Below are 24,943 nucleotides of genomic sequence, written 5' to 3'. Positions count from 1 at the left end.
ATGTCACTGACTGTGTCACTCAGATTCTGTCGGTCTCTACTCCTCACAGCCATGTCCAGCTACCTGTACATCGTCAAGTCTGAGTTCCCATTGGTCATCCAGGCCTTCAGTAGGGCAGACCCCATGGCTGAGTGAGTACTCTTATTGGTCTGTCCACTAGATCTAACATGTCTCTACATTCCAGGCCCACAGTAGGCAAATGTTGCACATATAAAATGCAAGAGTAGAGTGGATGTGATTCCTTATTTTGCATGTAAGTGAGACATGTTTGTTCTATAAAGTATATCGGAATTTTCCACAACGTTGTGAACTGCTAAACGCCCAGATGAAGATGAAGGCCCTTTCTGCCTGTGGAGCTGTAGCTGGTAGCTTTGCATGGACCCTGGTTCACCTGGCATTGCCTCGTGTTCCAGGTGAGAGGTGGGGCAGGGGTGGGAGCTTGCTGTCTGCTAGACAGAACAGAGAGGACTGTCAGGAATGGCTAGCATACGTCTCTTCGCCCGCCCATAGGTTGCGGTGACAACGCCTCCAAACAGAAGTGTTGTGGTGGTGATGCGGGGAGTGGTGTGTTGGGCGCCCCTACGGTCCCTGGCTGTCTGAAGTGGTTTCCTGCACTGCTTCTCCCTCTGGCTGGATTTAAAAACAAACCCTGGACTGGACACAACAGAGAGTGCTGAGAGCTGAGCCCTGTCCTGCTCTACCTAGCCAGTCAGCCAGGCTGCTTTAGGAAACATCACAGCTCCCTTCTCTATTAGCCTGGCCAAAGGGCTCAGCCCTGCATCAAAGCACACTGCCTGTAGTTGACACGGGGGAGTTGAATACATGAAAGAAATGTACAGTAGTGCTGCCAGAAGAGCAGTGAAAATGACTCATATTTATCTCAATGGTGTTGGCATCCTGACAAAGGGAGGTGAGATGAGACGGCTTCTCCATCCGTCCTCTGTGCTCTGGCTTAGAGCCCTCTGTTATCCATCTAGTCTGATGCTCAGACCATGTTTCTCAGTGGGTTTCTGTGTGTCCTGTAGCTAAGTGGTTGCAGTGTGTTGAACTGTTGTTATGGGTGTGCGTTTCATTTCTGGGAGAGTGCAGGTATTCCTCCATAGGGATATTAGAGTTCTCTGAAGGCCTGTCATCACCCTTTGTTGTTGATGAGGAGGGGTGTGACAGGATCAGATTGTGACGTGTGTGTGTGTGTGTGTGTGTGTGTGTGTGTGTGTGTGTGTGTGTGTGTGTGTGTGTGTGTGTGTGTGTGTGTGTGTGTGTGTGTGTGTGTGTGTATTGGGGGAAGGATTAAGCACATATCAAGCAAACACACATACACACATTCTCAGGTGACAGCTGAGAGCTGTCTGGACTGGGGTGGCAGCCTCAGTTCAGGTCACACTAAAGGACAGGTCAACGCAGGCACAAACACATAGACAGGAATCTTTATGTCCAGACATTTATACAGTACACACACAACAGTATGCACACACAACAGCACTAACACACAACCGCACGCACACACACACACAACAGTACACACACAACAGTACGCACACAACAGTACGCACACAACAGTACGCACACAACAGTATGCACACGCACAGTATGCACACGCAACAGTATGCACACACAACAGCAGGTACACACACGCACACACACACAACAGTACACACACAACAGTATGCACACACAACCGCACGCACACACACACACACAACAGTACACACACAACAGTACGCACACAACAGTACGCACACAATAGTACGCACACGCAACAGTACGCACACGCAACAGTACGCACACGCAACAGTATGCACACGCAACAGTATGCACACGCAACAGTATGCACACGCAACAGTATGCACACGCAACAGTATGCACACGCAACAGCATGCACACACCCATACTTCTTTAGCTCCCTCTATACAGACATGGTCAGTACATCATATTCTCTGGTTTCAGGTGCTTTTACATTTGTGGCGTCAGGGTTTGTTTATGGCCCAAGGTTCTTTAAATAGAAATGGGTTTACAGTGATTCATACAGTGTGTCTGACTGAATAAGTGCCTGTCACTCACTCTCACACAGAATAGTAGAGGGCTACATGAAGGAAGAGGATAGTAGAGGGCTACATGAAGGAAGAGGATAGTAGAGGGCTACATGAAGGAAGAGGATAGTAGAGGGCTACATGAAGGAAGAGGATAGTAGAGGGCTACATATGAAGGAAGAGGATAGTAGAGGGCTACATGAAGGAAGAGGATAGTAGAGGGCTACATGAAGGAAGAGGATAGTAGAGGGCTACATGAAGGAAGAGGATAGTAGAGGGCTACATATGAAGGAAGAGGATAGTAGAGGGCTACATATGAAGGAAGAGGATAGTAGAGGGCTACATGAAGGAAGAGGATAGTAGAGGGCTACATATGAAGGAAGAGGATAGTAGAGGGCTACATATGAAGGAAGAGGATAGTAGAGGGCTACATATGAAGGAAGAGGATAGGAGAGGCTACATATGAAGGAAGAGGATAGTAGAGGGCTACATATGAAGGAAGAGGATAGTAGAGGGCTACATATGAAGGAAGAGGATAGTAGAGGGCTACATATGAAGGAAGAGGATAGTAGAGGGCTACATATGAAGGAAGAGGATAGTAGAGGGCTACATATGAAGGAAGAGGATAGTAGAGGGCTACATATGAAGGAAGAGGATAGTAGAGGGCTACATATGAAGGAAGAGGATAGTAGAGGGCTACATATGAAGGAAGAGGATAGTAGAGGGCTACATATGAAGGAAGAGGATAGTAGAGGGCTACATATGAAGGAAGAGGATAGTAGAGGGCTACATATGAAGGAAGAGGATAGTAGAGGGCTACATATGAAGGAAGAAGATAGTAGAGGGCTACATATGAAGGAAGAGGATAGTAGAGGGCTACATGTGAAGGAAGAGGATAGTAGAGGGCTACATATGAAGGAAGAGGATAGTAGAGGGCTACATGTGAAGGAAGAGGATAGTAGAGGCTACATGTGAAGGAAGAGGATAGTAGAGGGCTACATATGAAGGAAGAGGATAGTAGAGGGCTACATATGAAGGAAGAGGATAGTAGAGGGCTACATATGAAGGAAGAGGATAGTAGAGGCTACATATGAAGGAAGAGGATAGTAGAGGCTACATCTGAAGGAAGAGGATAGTAGAGGGCTACATATGAAGGAAGAGGATAGTAGAGGGCTACATATGAAGGAAGAGGATAGTAGAGGGCTACATATGAAGGAAGAGGATAGTAGAGGGCTACATATGAAGGAAGAGGATAGTAGAGGGCTACATATGAAGGAAGAGGATAGTAGAGGGCTACATATGAAGGAAGAGGATAGTCGAGAGCTACATATGAAGGAAGAGGATAGTCGAGAGCTACATATGAAGGAAGAGGATAGTCGAGGGCTACATATGAAGGAATAGGATAGTAGAGGGCTACATATGAAGGAATAGGATAGTAGAGGGCTACATATTTTATTTCTTTATTTTTTATTTCACCTTTATTTAACCAGGTAGGCTAGTTGAGAACAAGTTCTCATTTGCAACTGCGACCTGGCCAAGATAAAGCATAGCAGTGTGAACAGACAACAACACAGAGTTACACATGGAGTAAACAATAAACAAGTCAATAACATGGTAGAAAAAAAAGAGAATCTATATACAATGTGTGCAAAAGGCATGAGGTAGGCAATAAATCGAGTAATTACAATTTAGCAGATTAACACTGGAGTGATAAATCATCAGATGATCATGTGCAGGAAGAGATACTGGTGTGCAAAAGAGCAGAAAAGTAAATAAATAATAGCAGTATGGGGGGTGAGGTAGGTAAATTGGGTGGGTAGTTTACAGATGGACTATGTACAGCTGCAGCGATCGGTTAGCTGCTCGGATAGCAGATTTTTTAAGTTGTTGAGGGAGATAAAAGTCTCCAACTTCAGAGATTTTTGCAATTCGTTCCAGTCGCAGGCAGCAGAGAACTGGAAGGAAAGGCGTCCAAATGAGGTTTTGGCTTTAGGGATGATCAGTGAGATACACCTGCTGGAGCACGTGCTACGGGTGGGTGTAGCCATCGTGACCAGTGAACTGAGATAAGGCGGCACTTTACCTAGCATAGCCTTGTAGATGACCTGGAGCCAGTGGGTCTGACGACGAACATGTAGCGAGGGCCAGCCGACTAGGGCATACAGGTCGCAGTGGTGGGTCGTATAAGGTGCTTTAGTAACAAAACGGATGGCACTGTGATAAACTGCATCCAGTTTGCTGAGTAGAGTATTGGAAGCTATTTTGTAGATGACATCGCCGAAGTCGAGGATCGGTAGGATAGTCAGTTTTGCTAGGGTAAGTTTGGCGGCGTGAGTGAAGGAGGCATTGTTGCGGAATAGAAAGCCGACTCTAGATTTATGAAGGAATATGAATATGAAAATATGAAGGAAGAGGATAGTAGAGGGCTACATATGAAGGAAGAGGATAGTAGAGGGCTACATATGAAGGAAGAGGATAGTAGAGGGCTACATAGGAAGGAAGTAGATAGTAGAGGGCTACATATGACGGAAGAGGATAGTAGAGGGCTACATATGACGGAAGAGGATAGTAGAGGGCTACATATGAAGGAAGAGGATAGTAGAGGGCTACATATGAAGGAAGAGGATAGTAGAGGGCTACATATGAAGGAAGAGGATAGTAGAGGGCTACATATGAAGGAAGAGGATAGTAGAGGGCTACATATGACGGAAGAGGATAGTAGAGGGCTACATATGAAGGAAGAGGATAGTAGAGGGCTACATATGAAGGAAGAGGATAGTAGAGGGCTACATATGAAGGAAGAGGATAGTAGAGGGCTACATATGAAGGAAGAGGATAGTAGAGGGCTACATATGAAGGAAGAGGATAGTAGAGGGCTACATATGAAGGAAGAGGATAGTAGAGGGCTACATATGAAGGAAGAGGATAGTAGAGGGCTACATATGAAGGAAGAGGATAGTTGTGAACGCTGCGTGTAACACAGCCGGTATCAGGATAAATAAAAAGCAAGGTCTGCTAACTTTCTTTAATTATGTTTAATTACCGCAAACAATGAATGGCAAATGCAATTTTGGTATATACGGGTTCGCTGTATCATCACGCAGGGTAAAGCAGGGAACTGGCAGGAAGTACGTAAACAGCTGTTCTTATACCGTGATGACGTAGTTCCAACGCGTCTGTTGGCCTATCACAGTAGAGGCTGAGCGCGGTTTAGACTTTGCACAGCCTATCACCGTTACTCAGACTGGTCCCCTTCTTTCAGATGTCCGCATCTGGTCGTTGCGTAGATTAGATCCGTCTTGTGTCTGTCGATTCTACACTGAAACAGTTCCTAATATGGTATTGTCCAGTAATCTAACCTCTGTGTGTGTAACAAAACAATATGCTAACAGGCTATAGTGCATAAACATAAATCCTAACATAGTAGAGGGCTACATATGAAGGAAGAGGATAGGAGAGGCTACATATGAAGGAAGAGGATAGTAGAGGCTACATATGAAGGAAGAGGATAGTAGAGGGCTACATATGAAGGAAGAGGATAGTAGAGGGCTACATATGAAGGAAGAGGATAGTAGAGGGCTACATATGAAGGAAGAGGATAGTAGAGGGCTACATATGAAGGAAGAGGATAGTAGAGGGCTACATATGAAGGAAGAGGATAGTAGAGGGCTACATATGAAGGAAGAGGATAGTAGAGGGCTACATATGAAGGAAGAGGATAGTAGAGGGCTACATATGAAGGAAGAAGATAGTAGAGGGCTACATATGAAGGAAGAAGATAGTAGAGGGCTACATATGAAGGAAGAGGATAGTAGAGGGCTACATATGAAGGAAGAGGATAGTAGAGGGCTACATATGAAGGAAGAGGATAGTAGAGGGCTACATATGAAGGAAGAGGATAGTAGAGGGCTACATATGAAGGAAGAGGATAGTAGAGGGCTACATATGAAGGAAGAGGATAGTAGAGGGCTACATATGAAGGAAGAGGATAGTAGAGGGCTACATATGAAGGAAGAGGAGAGTAGAGGGCTACATATGAAGGAAGAGGATAGTAGAGGGCTACATATGAAGGAAGAGGATAGTAGAGGGCTACATATGAAGGAAGAGGATAGTAGAGGGCTACATATGAAGGAAGAGGATAGTAGAGGGCTACATATGAAGGAAGAGGATAGTAGAGGGCTACATATGAAGGAAGAGGATAGTAGAGGGCTACATATGAAGGAAGAGGATAGTAGAGGGCTACATGTGAAGGAAGAGGATAGTAGAGGGCTACATGTGAAGGAAGAGAAGGCTACATATGAAGGAAGAGGATAGTAGAGGCTACATAAGAAGGAAGATGATAGTAGAGGCTACATATGAAGGAAGAGGATAGTAGAGGGCTACATATGAAGGAAGAGGATAGTAGAGGGCTACATATGAAGGAAGAGGATAGTAGAGAGCTACATATGAAGGAAGAGGATAGTAGAGGCTACATCTGAAGGAAGAGGATAGTAGAGGGCTACATATGAAGGAAGAGGATAGTAGAGAGCTACATATGAAGGAAGAGGATAGTAGAGGGCTACATATGAAGGAAGAGGATAGTAGAGGCTACATCTGAAGGAAGAGGATAGTAGAGGCTACATCTGAAGTAAGAGGATAGTATGTACAGTACAGTATATATGACATCATAGGCAGCTGGATAGAACATAAGGTAAGGTAGTCTTTGTAAGACAGGTCCTCACCAGACATCACCGGTAACAACGACGCCGGACCAGACAGGACTGGCAAAAAGTGCTCTTCACTGACGAGTCGCGGTAATTGTCTCACCAGGGGTGATGGTCGGATTTGCGTTTATCATCGAGGGAATGAGCGTTACACCGAGGCCTGTACTCTGGAGTGGGATCGATTTTGGAGGTGGAGTGTCCGTCATGGTCTGGGGCGGTGTGTCACAGCATCCTTGGACTGAGCTTGTTGTCATTGCAGGCAATCTCAACGCTGTGCGTTACAGGGAAGACTTCCTCCTCCCTCATGTGGTACCGTTCCTGCAGGCTCATCCTGACATGACCCTTCAGCATGACAATGCCACAAGCCATACTGTGCGTGATTTCCTGCAAGACAGGAATGTCAGTGTTCTGCCATGGCCAGCGAAGAGCTCAGATCTCAGTCCTATTGAGCACGTCTGGGACCTGTTGGTGAGGGCTAGGGCCATTCCCCCCAGAAATGTCCGGGAACTTGCAGGTGTATTGGTGGAAGAGTGGGGTAACATCTCACAGCAAGAACTGGTGAATCTGGTGCAGTCCATGAGGAGGAAAGGTACTGCAGTACTTAATGCAGCTGGTGGCCACACCAGATACTGACTGTTACTTTTGATTTTGACCCCCTCTTTGTTCAGGGACACATTTCTCCATTTCTGTTAGTGACATGTCTGTGGAAATTATTCCGCTTATGTCTCAGTGGTTGAATCTTATATTCATACAAATATTTACACTTGTTAAGTTTACTGAAAATAAACGCAGTTGACAGTGAGAGGACGTTTCTTTTTTTGTTGAGTTTAGCTTGTTCCCTTGTGGTTATTTATTGTAACTAGCGTGTTCCCTTGGTGTTAATGTTACTATTTTGTTACCTTGATGTTAATGTTACTAATGTGTTCCCTTGTGGTTATTTATTGTATCTAGCTTGTTACCTTGGTGTTAATGTAACTAGCTTGTTACCTTGATGTTAATGTTACTATTTTGTTACCTTGATGTTAATGTTACTATTTTGTTACCTTGATGTTAATGTTACTAACGTGTTCCCTTGTGGTTATTTATTGTATCTAGCTTGTTACCTTGATGTTAATGTAACTAGCTTGTTAGCTTGATGTCAATGTTACTAATGTGTTCCCTTGATGTCAATGTTACTAACGTGTTCCCTTGTGGTTATTTATTGTAACTAGCTTGTTACCTTGGTGATAATGCAACTAGCTTGTTCCCTTGGTGATAATGTAACTAGCTTGTTACCTTGGTGATAATGTTACTAGCTTGTTCCCTTGGTGATAATGTTACTAGCTTGTTCCCTTAGTGATAATGCAACTAGCTTGTTCCAATGGTGATAATATAACTAGCTTGTTCCCTTGGTGATAATGTTACTAGCTTGTTCCCTTGGTGATAATGTTACTAGCTTGTTCCCTTAGTGATAATGCAACTAGCTTGTTCCAATGGTGATAATGTAACTAGCTTGTTCCCTTGGTGATAATGTTTCTAGCTTGTTCCCTTGGTGATAATGTTACTAGCTTGTTCCCTTGGTGATAATGTTACTAGCTTGTTCCCTTGGTGATAATGTTACTAGCTTGTTCCCTTGGTGATAATGTTACTAGCTTGTTCCCTTAGTGATAATGCAACTAGCTTGTTCCAATGGTGATAATATAACTAGCTTGTTCCCATGGTGATAATATAACTAGCTTGTTCCCTTGGTGTTAATGCAACTAGCTTGTTCCCTTAGTGATAATGCAACTAGCTTGTTCCCATGGTGATAATATAACTAGCTTGTTCCCTTGGTGGTAATGTTACTAGCTTGTTCCCTTGGTGTTAATGTTACTAGCTTGTTCCCTTGGTGATAATGTTACTATCTTGTTCCCTTAGTGATAATGCAACTAGCTTGTTCCCATTGTGATAATGTAACTAGCTTGTTCCCCTGGTGATAATGTAACTAGCTTGTTCCCCTGGTGATAATATAACTAGCTTGTTCTCTTGGTGTTAATGCAACTAGCTTGTTCCCTTGGTGTTATTTATTGTAACTAGCTTGTTCCCTTGGTGTTATTTATTGTAACTAGCTTGTTCCCTTGGTGTTATTTATTGTAACTAGCTTGTTCCCTTGGTGTTATTTATTGTAACTAGCTTGTTCCCTTGGTGTTATTTATTGTAACTAGCTTGTTCCCTTGGTGTTATTTATTGTAACTAGCTTGTTCCCTTGGTGTTATTTATTGTAACTAGCTTGTTCCCTTGGTGATAATATAACTAGCTTGTTCCCTTGGTGTTAATGCTACTAGCTTGTTCCCATGGTGATAATGCAACTAGCTTGTTCCCTTGGTGATAATGCAACTAGCTTGTTCCCTTGGTGATAATATAACTAGCTTGTTCCCATGGTGATAATGCAACTAGCTTGTTCCCTTGGTGTTAATGTTACTAGCTTGTTCCCATGGTGATAATATAACTAGCTTGTTCCCTTGGTGTTAATGTTACTAGCTTGTTCCCATGGTGATAATATAACTAGCTTGTTCCCTTAGTGATAATGCAACTAGTTTGTTCCCTTGATGTTAATGCAACTAGCTTGTTCCCTTGGTGATAATATAACTAGCTTGTTCCCTTAGTGATAATGCAACTAGCTTGTTCCCATGGTGATAATATAACTAGCTTGTTCCCATGGTGATAATGCAACTAGCTTGTTCCCTTGGTGATAATATAACTAGCTTGTTCCCCTGGTGTTAATGCAACTAGCTTGTTCCCTTGGTGATAATGCAACTAGCTTGTTCCCATGGTGATAATGCAACTAGCTTGTTCCCTTAGTGATAATATAACTAGCTTGTTCCCATGGTGATAATATAACTAGCTTGTTCCCATGGTGTTTATGCAACTAGCTTGTTCCCATGGTGATAATGCAACTAGCTTGTTCCCTTAGTGATAATATAACTAGCTTGTTCCCATGGTGATAATATAACTAGCTTGTTCCCTTGGTGTTAATGTTACTAGTTTGTTCCCTTGGTGTTAATGTTACTAGCTTGTTCCCATGGTGAAAATATAACTAGCTTGTTCCCTTGGTGTTAATGTTACTAGCTTGTTCCCATGGTGATAATGCAACTAGCTTGTTCCCATGGTGATAATGTTACTAGCTTGTTCCCATGGTGATAATATAACTAGCTTGTTCCCTTAGTGTTAATGTTACTAGCTTGTTCACAGGTCAGCGGCAGCAGCAGGACATGGCCGAGCAAGCCTGAGGTGTTTCACATTGACACTGTTGTGGCGAGACTTATTAAAAAACAATTAGATGTTAGGAATGGTTCTCTCAGACTGAGCCTGGGGTGAACAGTTACTGGCCCTCAACCTGTCCCAAGCCACCATGTGATCTGACCATGGGGTCACCCTGTGTCCAACATTCTCAGCACTGAGAATGCAACGTGACACATCTCAATGCCTGTTGACGTGCACATGGAGACCGTTATAGCTACAGTATGCATTATTAGTGGCTATTTAGGAGCCTCAAATCCGTCTGGATCACGTATGTTATGATGTAGCAGACCTCTCAGATGAGGATAGGGCATATAGAGAGCACCGGTCTTGCCTGTGTTTGGCTGGAGGCAGGGAGGGGAGCTGGGCTAAGAATAGGGCCTCCCAGCCCAGACCTGCTCCTGACACGTACTGGAGCTCAGGCCAAGGCCCTGTGGAAGGAAAGTATGTTTGGATGGAAAGTATGTGTGGGGTGAGTCCCTATAAGCTACCCTTATTGGAACTATCAACGCCCATGTAAATCAATAGCCTTATATAAGAGAGTGCTTCAGACCCTCGTGCCAGATGAAAAGAGCAATGTCACGCAGCAACAATATTTAGAAATAGACATATTTCCCCAATAAACCCAACAGGCGTTCTACTGTAAACCTAGGCTGTTTCTATGGCTCTTACAGAATAGACCAGAGCAGAACTATTAGACAGACTATATTCTGACTCACTGGCAGTGACTCAATCAATCAATCAGAACATGTAGTGTGGTGTTATGCAATTTCCTCTCTAATACTGAAAGTAACCTCCCTGCTCTCATTTTCACTCACTCACTCACTCACTCACTCACTCACTCACTCACTCACTCACTCACTCACTCACTCACTCACTCACTCACTTACACAACATGCAGGCACGTTCTTTGGCAGGGGTGATGTCAACGAGGTGGGCTGAGTTGTGTGGTCCAGGCACTTCCCCCAAAGTTGCCAATTGACAAACGGACAGCTGAACTCCAATGGAGGCTCATACATGGGGCGATAGACACCAATAGAAATGTGGTGCACCTAGAGCCAAGCGTTTAGGAAGGTGGTCTGTTTTGTTCTGAGTCGTTAGCTAATTTCTTCATAAAGTGTCCAACAACTGGTAGGGATGTTTACCCTGCTAACCAGCTGTTTTTCAGCCGTGGGGGAGGTTTTCTTCCTAAGACCAAAGTACAGTTTCAGGCCCAGGGGCTTGGTAATCCTGCTACATTCTTTGTCAGAAGTAGCCAAGCTAGCCATCTAGAAGACCAGAAAGAACTGTACGGACAGCTTTTCATCCATACATAGGGCCTTCAGAGGGGGTTGTGCTCTGTTGACAATGAGGGGGATCTTGTCCTTATAAACCCTCTCAAATGTCTGTTTTTTCTTACATGAGCACGGTGGTGCATGATTACTGAGGGTTGAATGTTCATGTGCTGACTCAATAAAGGGGATTTTAAAATTCTCTCTCTCTCTGCCTCTCTCTCTCTCTGCCCCTCTCTCCCTCTCTATCTCGCTCTATATATATATTTATATATACATAAATATATCGCTCTTAGTTTGTGGTACCTGAATGGGAACTACCTGGTGATCATGGTCTCCATTAGCGTCATCCTTCCTTTGGCCCTGATGAAGCAGCTGGGTGAGTTGCACCTCTTCTCACTTCTAACCTCTTTGTTTTCCCGCAAAATAACAGCAAGCTCGTATGTGACACTAACCACGTAATACACCTGGGTTGTCCACAACACACAACTGAATACTGTGTTAGCTAACTAAGCTAAAGGCCAGCCGTTAGGCTCTGGGAGCTAACGTGAATCTTCGGGTCTCAGGCAAGGCTAGTCATCAAGAGAGTGTAGTTCATGAACCACCTCCACTGCATAAGGACATATGCACAGCTGTCCTACTGGGCCAGGTCTTATGAAAGCCTCAGACAGCTTTACATTAGGTTATAACAGGTACATGTGGTTAGATGTGAGAGCTACACTCTTACTGAAGCAAGGTGGAGGTGAAGGAATAACGCAGGGTGTAATAACGCTTCCATTGCCGTGTGGAGGTCCTGACAGCATTGACAACTCTCCTGGGTCACACAGCAGCCAATAAGACCCTCACACCGCTCCCGCTCTCCTGGCCCGGTATTGGTTCTGCCGTGGAAACGGCAGGGACCCAATTAACCTCCTATGTCTCTATGGAGCCCAGAAACACAGAGTCGTAGACGATCAAGTCAACACTAACAGAGATGAGATGCTGCATTGTGGTGCGGTCACACACACACACACACACACACACACACACACACACACACACACACACACACACACACACACACACACACACACACACACACACACACACACACACACACAGTGCAACACAATGTGTGTGTTGCACTGGCAATCATGATTGGTCCACGCCCCTGCAGCACACTGAGTACATTTTAAGAAATGAAGCGCAGCAATCACCTCTTGTCACTGGAACTCATTTCCATGTTATAGGCATGTAATTGGATGTGGTCTTTCCACCATTAGTAGCCTACATCTAGTGTGACCACCAAACTTAAATAGCTCACAATGCTATTCCATTATTTCTAATATGTCATTGTTTTGTGCTCTACAGGCTACCTGGGCTATACCAGTGGTTTCTCCCTTAGCTGCATGGTCTTCTTCCTCAGTGCGGTACGTTTGTTTCTTCACTCTCCTCTCCCTCCTCTCCTTCCTCTCCCCCTTCTCTCATTCCTCTCCCTCTCCTCTCTCCCTCCTCTCCCCCTCCTCCCTCCCTCCCTCCTCTCTCCTCCCTTTGCTTTCTCCCCTCCTCCCTCCCTCCTTCCTCTCATTCCTCTCCCTCCTCTCCCTTCCTCTCAGAGACTGACTCATCTAATCATAAGAAATAGCTTTTCTGAGCTCCATAATACTCCCTCTCCTTCCCTCCTTCTCTCCTTCTTCCTCCCTCATCCCTCCTTCATCTCTCATGTCTATTCCCTGTGTGTATGACACTGATCTCAGACATGTTGCTGTGTTGCTTGATGTGTATCCTACCTCTCTCCTCCTCCTATTCCAACTCCCTCTATCTCCCCGTCCTCTTCCTCCTCCTCTCCCTCTATCCATCCTCCTCTTCTCTCTCTCCTTCTATCTCTCCTCTCCCTCTCTTCCTCCCCTTCTCCTTTCTCTCTCCCTCTATCCCTTCTTCTCCTCCACCATTCTCTCTCTCTCCCTCTATCCATCCTCCTCTCTCTTTCTCTCTATCCATCCTCCTCCTCTCTTTCTCCCATATCTCTCCTCTTCCTCCTCTCTCCCTCTATCATCCTCCTCTTCTCTCTCTCCTTCTATTTCTCCTCTCCCTCTCCTTCTCCTTTCTCTCTCCCTCTATCCCTTCTTCTCCTCCACCATTCTCTCTCTCTCTCCCTCTATCCATCCTCCTCTCTCTTTCTCTCTATCCATCCTCCTCCTCTCTTTGTCCCATATCTCTCCTCTTCCTCCTCTCTCCCTCTATCATCCTCCTCTTCTCTCTCTCCTTCTATTTCTCCTCTCCCTCTCCTTCTCCTTTCTCTCTCCCTCTATCCCTTCTTCTCCTCTACCATTCTCTCTCTCTCTCCCTCTATCCACCCTCCTCTCTCTTTCCCTCTATTCATCCTCCTCCTCTCTCTCTCCCATATCTCTCCTCTCCTCTCCCTCCTCCTCCTCTCTCTCTCCCTCTATCCCTCCTCTCCCTTTTCCCTCCTCCTCCCATTCTCCTCTCTCTCCCTCTATACCTCCTTCTCCTCCTCCACTCGCTCTTCCTCTATCCCTCCTCCTCCCTCTATCTCTCCTCCCCCTTATCCTCCTCTCTCTCCCTTCTCCTCCTCCTCTCTATTTAAATTCAATTTAAGGGGCTTTATTGGCATGGGAAACATAAGTTTACATTGCCAAAGCAAGTGAAATAGATGATTAACAAAAGTGAAATATACAATAAAAAGATGAACAGTAAACATTACACTCACAAAAGTTACAAAAGAATAAAGCATTTCAAATGTCATATTATGTGCAAATAATTACTGGTTCTTCACTGGTTGCCCTTTTCTTGTGGCAACAGGTCCCACATCTTGCTGCTGTGAGGGCACACTGTGGTATTTCACCCAATAGATATGGGAGTTTATCAAATTTGGGTTTGTTTTCAAATTCTTTGTGGATCAGTGTGATCTGAGGGAAATATGTGTCTCTAACGTGGTCATACATTTAGCAGGAGGTTAGGAAGTGCAGCTCAGTTTCCACCTCATTTTGTGGGCAGTGTGCACATAGCCTGTCTTCTCTTGAGAGCCAGGTCTGCCTACGGCTTTTCTCAAAAGCAAGGCTATGCTCACTGAGTCTGTACTTCCTCTGTAGGTGATCTATAAGAAGTTCCAGATCCCCTGTCCATTTGAGGAGTTCTCTGCAGCCAATCACACGGTCTCTCACCTGGACATCCACCTGAACGTCACTGATAACCACGCTCTCCATGATAACGGTCTGGTGCACGAGGTGGATGACTCCCACTGTGGTGCAAAAATGTTCACCATGAACTCTCAGGTACAGTAAACCAGACCACAGGGCCAATGTTTCACCAGCCCTGAGCTAGGGTTAGGGCTGTTTCCCAAAGGGCACCCTATTCCCTATATAATGCACCACTTTTGACTATGGTCATAAATAAATAAATACGGTCTAAAACTCCATAACCTTCATTCACTTTGCTCACCTATGTACTGCAAAGGTGCAGGCCATGCAAGTCTTGTAAATGAGTAGTCGCTCTGAGGCTGGTCAATGGTAACATTAGGTGTTTGTGTGTTTCCTTCACAGACAGCATACACCATCCCCATCCTGGCCTTTGCCTTTGTGTGCCATCCTGAGGTTCTGCCTATCTACACTGAGCTCCGCAAGTGAGTATGCCTACCTTACCCAACATTGTTCCATCTGTCTCCACACGGTGCCTCCCTAGTGTCAACACTAAACCTCTGTTCATAGGTTCCTACATATAGTATACGGTACATTCGGAACCAATTCAGACCCCTTGATTTTTTCCACATTTTGTTACGTTACAGCCTTATTCTAAAATGGATTAAATAGTTTTTTGTCCTCAATCTACATACAATATTCCATAATGACAAAGTGAAAACAGGTGTCTAGAAATGTTTGCAAATTAATAATAATAAAAAAAAAAGAAATACCTTAATTATATAAGTATTCAGACCCTTTGCTATGAGAAACTGAGCTCAGGTGCATCTTGTTTCCATTGAACTTGATTGGAGTCCACCTGTGGTGAACTCAATTGATTGGACATGATTTGTAAAGGCACACACCTGTCTATATTAGGTCCCACAGGTGAGGTCGAAGGAATTGTCCGTAGAGCTCGAGACAGGATTTTGTCGAGGCACAGATCTGGGGAAGGGTAGCAAAAAATGTCTGTAGCATTGAAGGTCCCCAAGAATACAGTGGCCTCCATCATTCTTAAATGGAAGAAGTTTGGAACCACCAAGACTCTTCCAGGAGCTGGCCGCCTGAGCAATCAGAGGAGACGGGCCTTGGTCAGGGAGGTGACCAAGAACCCGATGGTCACTCTGACAGAGCTCCAGAGTTCCTCTGTGGAGATGGGAGAACCTTCCAGAAGGACAACCACCTCTGCAGCACTCCACCAATCAGGCCTTTATGTTAGAGTAGCCAGACAGAAGCCGCTCCTCAGAAAAAGCCACATGACAGCCCGCTTGGAGTTTGCCAAAAGGCACCTAAAGGACTCTCAGACCATGAGAAACAAGATTCTCTGGTCTGATGAAACCAAGATTGAACTCTTTGGCCTGAATGCCAAGTGTCACATCTGGAGGAAACTTGGCACCATTCCTACTGTGAGGACTGGTGGTGGCAGCATCATGCTGTGGGGATGTTTTCAGCAACAGGGACTGGTAGACTAGTCAGGATCGTGGGAAAGGTGAATGAAGCAAAGTACGGGGAGTTCCTTGATGAAAACCTGCCTTAGAGCGCTCAGGACCTCAGACAGCCTGAGACTGCAGCGCAGTAGCCCGAGACTGCAGCGCAGTAGCCCGAGACTGCAGCGCAGTAGCCCGAGACTGCAGCGCAGTAGCCCGAGACTGCAGCGCAGAGAGCAGAAGAAATATCAGCCCATGAAGAGAAGCATGAGATTGAACTTCACTCAACTTTCTAGTTTTCCCTGTTAGTTAACACTAACAACGCTTTCCTTTACTCTGGCAACTGTGATTGAATCAAGTCAATATTAGCCACTTTCAATGCAGCATACCGAAACAAAATGAACTATGCAAGATATTTTGTTGTAGGCAGAAAGCATCGGAGTAGGATTCTATTGCATTGACACCCACTACTCAACCCCTACTCTACACAGACCGGTGCGGCATAACCAATCAGCGCTGCAGTAGGCCTATATGCAAACAGACCATTGCCATATATAGATCTGTGCCATTCTCTTTGAACTGGATTGTGTTTACAGCATGAGCGGTCGTGAGTAGATACTGCTTGTTTTGACATCAAAGCGAGAGCTGCATGTAGCCATGTGTGCACATTTGTTCATATCCTTTGCTAGTTAGTGAGTTATTAGCCCAGTTATAGATCATTTGTAGTCAGCAATGGGGGAGTGATTGCTTCCTACAAGAGCACAAAACATGTACATTTCTAGACATCTTTGAAAAGGGAGTCGGGTAAAGAGCTTTTTTATTGTCTTAAAGAGGCAGTGTTGTGTTTTGAGACAGGTTTGAATAAGCTAAGTAGCCAATAGGCAGAGGGTAGAAGAGTTTGTCTGATTCTCTGTAATAATGGTGTGGGAATAATAATGCATTTTATTTTGTAAAGTGCTTTCTTGCATCAAACACATTTTCTGTCACCTGCTTATCTGAAGGAGAAGATGATAAACAGGTTAATGTCAAGCCCTGCATGTTTTTTTTCAAAAGTCTCATGGAATGTAGGCCAACACCACACATTGGCTGCTACCGTAGGCTGAATGATAGAACAGCTATTTCCCTGTTAAAATGTTATGGGATGCATTTTCTCCATTGTTTTTTAGGGTAGGCCACTCTGGTAGGCCTACATTATGATCAAAAAGCCACAGTAGCCCACTTGACCACTGTTAAAACCGTAATTTTAAGCAGGTACAGCCACAGTAAACGTGCACTGGTAGTTTGCGCTCAGCAGACCTGAAATTTACTCAGTGATGGAACAAAATTTGAAAGAACATTGCTCTTACCCTAAACCCACTGAGCCATTGGATTGGAACCACAAGATTCTCCTGTCAATGTTGGCTGTTAACCAGTGTGTGTGTGTGTTATCCAGCCCATCTCAGAGGAGGATGCAGCATGTCTCCAACCTCTCCATCCTGGTGATGTACACCATGTACTTCCTGGCTGCTCTCTTCGGCTATCTGACCTTTTACGGTGAGCACCTCCTCTTCACCACTTAAACTCCTGCCCTTTCCTCAGGCTGAAATATACCGTAGTCATGATTATGTGTGCCGTAGTCTCAGAAGTCCAGGCTTATCACGTTAAGTTGGAAAGCCTGGGAGGTTCTCCTCAGAAAGTAGTCTCACGTATCTCATGTTAAGTATTGAGTGTTGATGGAAAATAGTTACAATTGCTACTTCTCCAACCAATCAAGTATTTTGCATAGGTTCTAAAGAGACATTGTATTTCTAAATAATTTTCTGACTTGCAACAAGCTAGCATAAGATACAAAACAAATGCCTCATAGGCCACAAGACTATATTTGCAGTAATGTACAGTTTAAACATAAACATAATATCCATATTGGACACTCCTCCTGTTCCCTCCTGAACATTTGCAATGTTAATGAACAGTTGTAATGTCAAACATGATTCTAATAAAGTTATTGTAATAAATTATTATTACAGAAACACTTGTTTGCAGTAAGTGCGGTTTCTCAGTCTTTTGGAAATAAGAGCATACCTCCACCTTGTGGTCATTATTGAATACTACACACTGTAATATTATTATTGCTTGAGACACATGTTGTTTTTATGTTTTTCAATGAGGAACAGCAGACCTCAATGTCTGAGTCAACATAAGTAAGGCTAAGTTTGGTGGTTCAGTGTACAATACTGTGATTCTTGATGTTACCCCTGTTACCCCTAATGTTACCCATAATCTTACCCTGATGTTACCCTAATGTTACCGTTACCCCTGATGTTAACCCTTGTTGTTACCGTTACCCCCTGATGTTACCCTAATGTTACCGTTACCCCCTGACGTTACCCTAATGTTACCGTTACCCCTTGATGTTACCCTAATGTTACCGTTACCCCCTAATGTTACCCCTTGATGTTACCCTAATGTTACCGTTACCCCCTGATGTTACCCTAATGTTACCGTTACCCCCTAATGTTACCCTAATATTACCGTTACCCCCTGATGTTTCCCTAATATTACCGTTACCCCCTGATGTTACCCTAATATTACCGTTACCCCCTGATGTTACCGTTACCCCCTAATGTTACCCTAATATTACCGTTACCCCCTGATGTTACCGTTACCCCCTAATGTTACCCCCTGATGTTACTCTAATGTTTCCGTTATCCCCTAATGTTACCCCCTGATGTTACTCTAATGTTACCGTTACCCCCTAATGTTACCCCCTGATGTTACTCTAATGTTTCCGTTACCCCCTAATGTTACCCATTGATGTTACTCTAATGTTACCGTTACCCCCTAATGTTACCCCTTGATGTTACCCTAATGTTACCGTTACCCCCTGATGTTACCCTAATGTTACCGTTACCCCCTAATGTTACCCCCTGATGTCACCCTAATATTACCGTTACCCCCTAATGTTACCCTAATGTTACCGTTACCCCCTAATGTTACCCTAATGTTACCGTTACCCCCTAATGTTACCCTAATGTTACCGTTACCCCCTAATGTTACCCTAATGTTACCGTTACCCCCTAATGTTACCCTAATGTTACCGTTACCCCCTAATGTTACCCTAATGTTACCGTTACCCCCTAATGTTACCCTAATGTTACCGTTACCCCCTAATGTTACCCTAATGTTACCGTTACCCCCTAATGTTACCCTAATGTTACCCTAATGTTACCGTTACCCCCTGATGTTACCCTAATATTACCGTTACCCCCTGATGTTACTCTAATGTTACCGTTACCCCCTAATGTTACCCCTTGATGTTACCCTAATGTTACCGTTACCCCCTAATGTTACCCCTTGATGTTACCCTAATGTTACCGTTACCCCCTAATGTTACCCCTTGATGTTACCCTAATATTACCATTACCCCCTAATGTTACCCCCTGATGTTACCCTAATGTTACCGTTACCCCCTGATGTTACCCTAATGTTACCGTTACCCTCTAATGTTACCCCCTGATATTACCCTAATGTTACCGTTACCCCCTGATGTTACCCTAATGTTACCGTTACCCTCTAATGTTACCCCTTGATGTTACCCTAATGTTACCGTTACCCCCTAATGCTACCCCCTGATGTTACCCTAATATTACCGTTACCCCCTAATGTTACTCTAATGTTACCGTTACCCCCTAATGTTACCCCTTGATTTTACCCTAATATTACCGTTACCCCCTAATGTTACCCCTTGATTTTACCCCCTGATGTTACCCTAATGTTACCGTTACCCCTTGATTTTACCCCCTGATGTTACCCTAATATTACCGTTACCCCCTAATGTTACTCTAATGTTACCGTTACCCCCTAATGTTACCCCTTGATTTTACCCTAATATTACCGTTACCCCCTAATGTTACCCCTTGATTTTACCCTAATGTTACCGTTACCCCCTAATGTTACCCCCTGATGTTACCCTAATATTACCGTTACCCCCTGATGTTACCGTTACCCCCTAATGTTACCCCTTGATGTTACCCTAATGTTACCGTTACCCCCTAATGTTACCCCTTGATGTTACTCTAATGTTACCGTTACCCCCTAATGTTACCCCTTGATGTTACCCTAATGTTACCGTTACCCCCTGATGTTACCCTAATGTTACCGTTACCCCCTAATGTTACCCCCTGATGTTACCCTAATATTACCGTTACCCCCTAATGTTACCCTAATGTTACCGTTACCCCCTAATGTTACCCTAATGTTACCGTTACCCCCTAATGTTAACCTAATGTTACCGTTACCCCCTAATGTTAACCTAATGTTACCGTTACCCCCTAATGTTACCCTAATGTTACCGTTACCCCCTAATGTTAACCCTTGATGTTACCGTTACCCCCTAATGTTACCCCCTGATGTTACCCTAATGTTACCGTTACCCCCTGATGTTACCCTAATGTTACCGTAATGTTACCGTTACCCCCTAATGTTACCCCCTGATGTTACCCTAATATTACCGTTACCCCCTAATGTTACCACTTGATGTTACCCTAATGTTACCGTTACCCCCTAATGTTACCCCTTGATGTTACCCTAATATTACCATTACCCCCTAATGTTACCCCCTGATGTTACCCTAATGTTACCGTTACCCCCTGATGTTACCCTAATGTTACCGTTACCCTCTAATGTTACCCCCTGATGTTACCCTAATGTTACCGTTACCACTTGATGTTACCCTAATGTTACCGTTACCCCCTAATGTTACCCTAATGTTACCGTTACCCCCTAATGTTACCCTAATGTTACCCTAATGTTACCGTTACCCCCTGATGTTACCCTAATATTACCGTTACCCCCTGATGTTACTCTAATGTTACCGTTACCCCCTAATGTTACCCCTTGATGTTACCCTAATGTTACCGTTACCCCCTAATGTTACCCCTTGATGTTACCCTAATGTTACCGTTACCCCCTAATGTTACCCCTTGATGTTACCCTAATATTACCATTACCCCCTAATGTTACCCCCTGATGTTACCCTAATGTTACCGTTACCCCCTGATGTTACCCTAATGTTACCGTTACCCTCTAATGTTACCCCCTGATGTTACCCTAATGTTACCCATTGATGTTACTCTAATGTTACCGTTACCCCCTAATGTTACCCCTTGATGTTACCCTAATGTTACCGTTACCCCGTGATGTTACCCTAATGTTACCGTTACCCCCTAATGTTACCCCCTGATGTCACCCTAATATTACCGTTACCCCCTAATGTTACCCTAATGTTACCGTTACCCCCTAATGTTACCCTAATGTTACCGTTACCCCCTAATGTTACCCTAATGTTACCGTTACCCCCTAATGTTACCCTAATGTTACCGTTACCCCCTAATGTTACCCTAATGTTACCGTTACCCCCTAATGTTACCCTAATGTTACCGTTACCCCCTAATGTTACCCTAATGTTACCCTAATGTTACCGTTACCCCCTGATGTTACCCTAATATTACCGTTACCCCCTGATGTTACTCTAATGTTACCGTTACCCCCTAATGTTACCCCTTGATGTTACCCTAATGTTACCGTTACCCCCTAATGTTACCCCTTGATGTTACCCTAATGTTACCGTTACCCCCTAATGTTACCCCTTGATGTTACCCTAATATTACCATTACCCCCTAATGTTACCCTAATGTTACCGTTACCCCCTAATGTTACCCCCTGATGTTACCCTAATATTACCGTTACCCCCTGATGTTACCGTTACCCCCTAATGTTACCCCTTGATGTTACCCTAATGTTACCGTTACCCCCTAATGTTACCCCTTGATGTTACTCTAATGTTACCGTTACTCCCTAATGTTACCCCTTGATGTTACCCTAATGTTACCGTTACCCCCTGATGTTACCCTAATGTTACCGTTACCCCCTAATGTTACCCCCTGATGTTACCCTAATATTACCGTTACCCCCTAATGTTACCCTAATGTTACCGTTACCCCCTAATGTTACCCTAATGTTACCGTTACCCCCTAATGTTAACCTAATGTTACCGTTACCCCCTAATGTTACCCTAATGTTACCGTTACCCCCTAATGTTAACCCTTGATGTTACCGTTACCCCCTAATGTTACCCCCTGATGTTACCCTAATGTTACCGTTACCCCCTGATGTTACCCTAATGTTACCGTAATGTTACCGTTACCCCCTAATGTTACCCCCTGATGTTACCCTAATATTACCGTTACCCCCTAATGTTACCACTTGATGTTACCCTAATGTTACCGTTACCCCCTAATGTTACCCCTTGATGTTACCCTAATATTACCATTACCCCCTAATGTTACCCCCTGATGTTACCCTAATGTTACCCTAATGTTACCGTTACCCCCTGATGTTACCCTAATATTACCGTTACCCCCTGATGTTACTCTAATGTTACCGTTACCCCCTAATGTTACCCCTTGATGTTACCCTAATGTTACCGTTACCCCCTAATGTTACCCCTTGATGTTACCCTAATGTTACCGTTACCCCCTAATGTTACCCCTTGATGTTACCCTAATATTACCATTACCCCCTAATGTTACCCCCTGATGTTACCCTAATGTTACCGTTACCCCCTGATGTTACCCCAATGTTACCGTTACCCTCTAATGTTACCCCTTGATGTTACCCTAATGTTACCGTTACCCCCTGATGTTACCCTAATGTTACCGTTACCCTCTAATGTTACCCCTTGATGTTACCCTAATGTTACCGTTACCCCCTAATGCTACCCCCTGATGTTACCCTAATATTACCGTTACCCCCTAATGTTACCGTTACCCCCTAATGTTACCCCTTGATTTTACCCTAATATTACCGTTACCCCCTAATGTTACCCCTTGATTTTACCCCCTGATGTTACCCTAATGTTACCGTTACCCCTTGATTTTACCCCCTGATGTTACCCTAATATTACCGTTACCCCCTAATGTTACTCTAATGTTACCGTTACCCCCTAATGTTACCCCTTGATGTTACTCTAATGTTACCGTTACCCCCTAATGTTACCCCTTGATGTTACCCTAATGTTACCGTTACCCCCTGATGTTACCCTAATGTTACCGTTACCCCCTAATGTTACCCCCTGATGTTACCCTAATATTACCGTTACCCCCTAATGTTACCCTAATGTTACCGTTACCCCCTAATGTTACCCTAATGTTACCGTTACCCCCTAATGTTAACCTAATGTTACCGTTACCCCCTAATGTTACCCTAATGTTACCGTTACCCCCTAATGTTAACCCTTGATGTTACCGTTACCCCCTAATGTTACCCCCTGATGTTACCCTAATGTTACCGTTACCCCCTGATGTTACCCTAATGTTACCGTAATGTTACCGTTACCCCCTAATGTTACCCCCTGATGTTACCCTAATATTACCGTTACCCCCTAATGTTACCACTTGATGTTACCCTAATGTTACCGTTACCCCCTAATGTTACCCCTTGATGTTACCCTAATATTACCATTACCCCCTAATGTTACCCCCTGATGTTACCCTAATGTTACCGTTACCCCCTGATGTTACCCTAATGTTACCGTTACCCTCTAATGTTACCCCCTGATGTTACCCTAATGTTACCGTTACCACTTGATGTTACCCTAATGTTACCGTTACCCCCTAATGTTACCCTAATGTTACCGTTACCCCCTAATGTTACCCTAATGTTACCCTAATGTTACCGTTACCCCCTGATGTTACCCTAATATTACCGTTACCCCCTGATGTTACTCTAATGTTACCGTTACCCCCTAATGTTACCCCTTGATGTTACCCTAATGTTACCGTTACCCCCTAATGTTACCCCTTGATGTTACCCTAATGTTACCGTTACCCCCTAATGTTACCCCTTGATGTTACCCTAATATTACCATTACCCCCTAATGTTACCCCCTGATGTTACCCTAATGTTACCGTTACCCCCTGATGTTACCCTAATGTTACCGTTACCCTCTAATGTTACCCCCTGATGTTACCCTAATGTTACCGTTACCCCCTGATGTTACCCTAATGTTACCGTTACCCTCTAATGTTACCCCTTGATGTTACCCTAATGTTACCGTTACCCCCTAATGCTACCCCCTGATGTTACCCTAATATTACCGTTACCCCCTAATGTTACTCTAATGTTACCGTTACCCCCTAATGTTACCCCTTGATTTTACCCTAATATTACCGTTACCCCCTAATGTTACCCCTTGATTTTACCCCCTGATGTTACCCTAATGTTACCGTTACCCCTTGATTTTACCCCCTGATGTTACCCTAATATTACCGTTACCCCCTAATGTTACTCTAATGTTACCGTTACCCCCTAATGTTACCCCTTGATTTTACCCTAATATTACCGTTACCCCCTAATGTTACCCCTTGATTTTACCCTAATGTTACCGTTACCCCCTAATGTTACCCCCTGATGTTACCCTAATATTACCGTTACCCCCTGATGTTACCGTTACCCCCTAATGTTACCCCCTGATGTTACTCTAATGTTACCGTTACCCCCTAATGTTACCCCTTGATGTTACTCTAATGTTACCGTTACCCCCTAATGTTACCCCTTGATGTTACCCTAATGTTACCGTTACCCCCTGATGTTACCCTAATGTTACCGTTACCCCCTAATGTTACCCCCTGATGTTACCCTAATATTACCGTTACCCCCTAATGTTACCCTAATGTTACCGTTACCCCCTAATGTTACCCTAATGTTACCGTTACCCCCTAATGTTAACCTAATGTTACCGTTACCCCCTAATGTTACCCTAATGTTACCGTTACCCCCTAATGTTAACCCTTGATGTTACCATTACCCCCTAATGTTACCCCCTGATGTTACCCTAATGTTACCGTTACCCCCTGATGTTACCCTAATGTTACCGTAATGTTACCGTTACCCCCTAATGTTACCCCCTGATGTTACCCTAATATTACCGTTACCCCCTAATGTTACCACTTGATGTTACCCTAATGTTACCGTTACCCCCTAATGTTACCCCTTGATGTTACCCTAATATTACCATTACCCCCTGATGTTACCCTAATG

At 44.2% G+C, this 24,943-nt stretch overlaps 1 protein-coding gene across 1 annotated transcript in view; it reads left to right on the top strand.

The window, feature by feature from the left end:
* The window catches only part of slc38a3b (solute carrier family 38 member 3b), an 82,771-nt gene that overhangs the window by 50,183 nt on the left and 7,645 nt on the right, over positions 1-24,943 (top strand). Inside the window, exons 8-13 of the mRNA XM_055917896.1 lie at positions 50-131; positions 11,559-11,641; positions 12,613-12,671; positions 14,355-14,537; positions 14,805-14,884; positions 17,298-17,398. Coding sequence (XP_055773871.1) covers positions 50-131; positions 11,559-11,641; positions 12,613-12,671; positions 14,355-14,537; positions 14,805-14,884; positions 17,298-17,398 — 588 coding nt within the window. The remainder of the gene's footprint in view (positions 1-49; positions 132-11,558; positions 11,642-12,612; positions 12,672-14,354; positions 14,538-14,804; positions 14,885-17,297; positions 17,399-24,943) is intronic.

Source organism: Salvelinus fontinalis, chromosome 3 (assembly GCF_029448725.1).
Source record: "Salvelinus fontinalis isolate EN_2023a chromosome 3, ASM2944872v1, whole genome shotgun sequence".
NCBI classification, from domain to species: domain Eukaryota; kingdom Metazoa; phylum Chordata; class Actinopteri; order Salmoniformes; family Salmonidae; genus Salvelinus; species Salvelinus fontinalis.
Note: the sequence above shows the minus strand (reverse complement) of the source record. Positions and strands in the feature narration are given on the sequence as shown.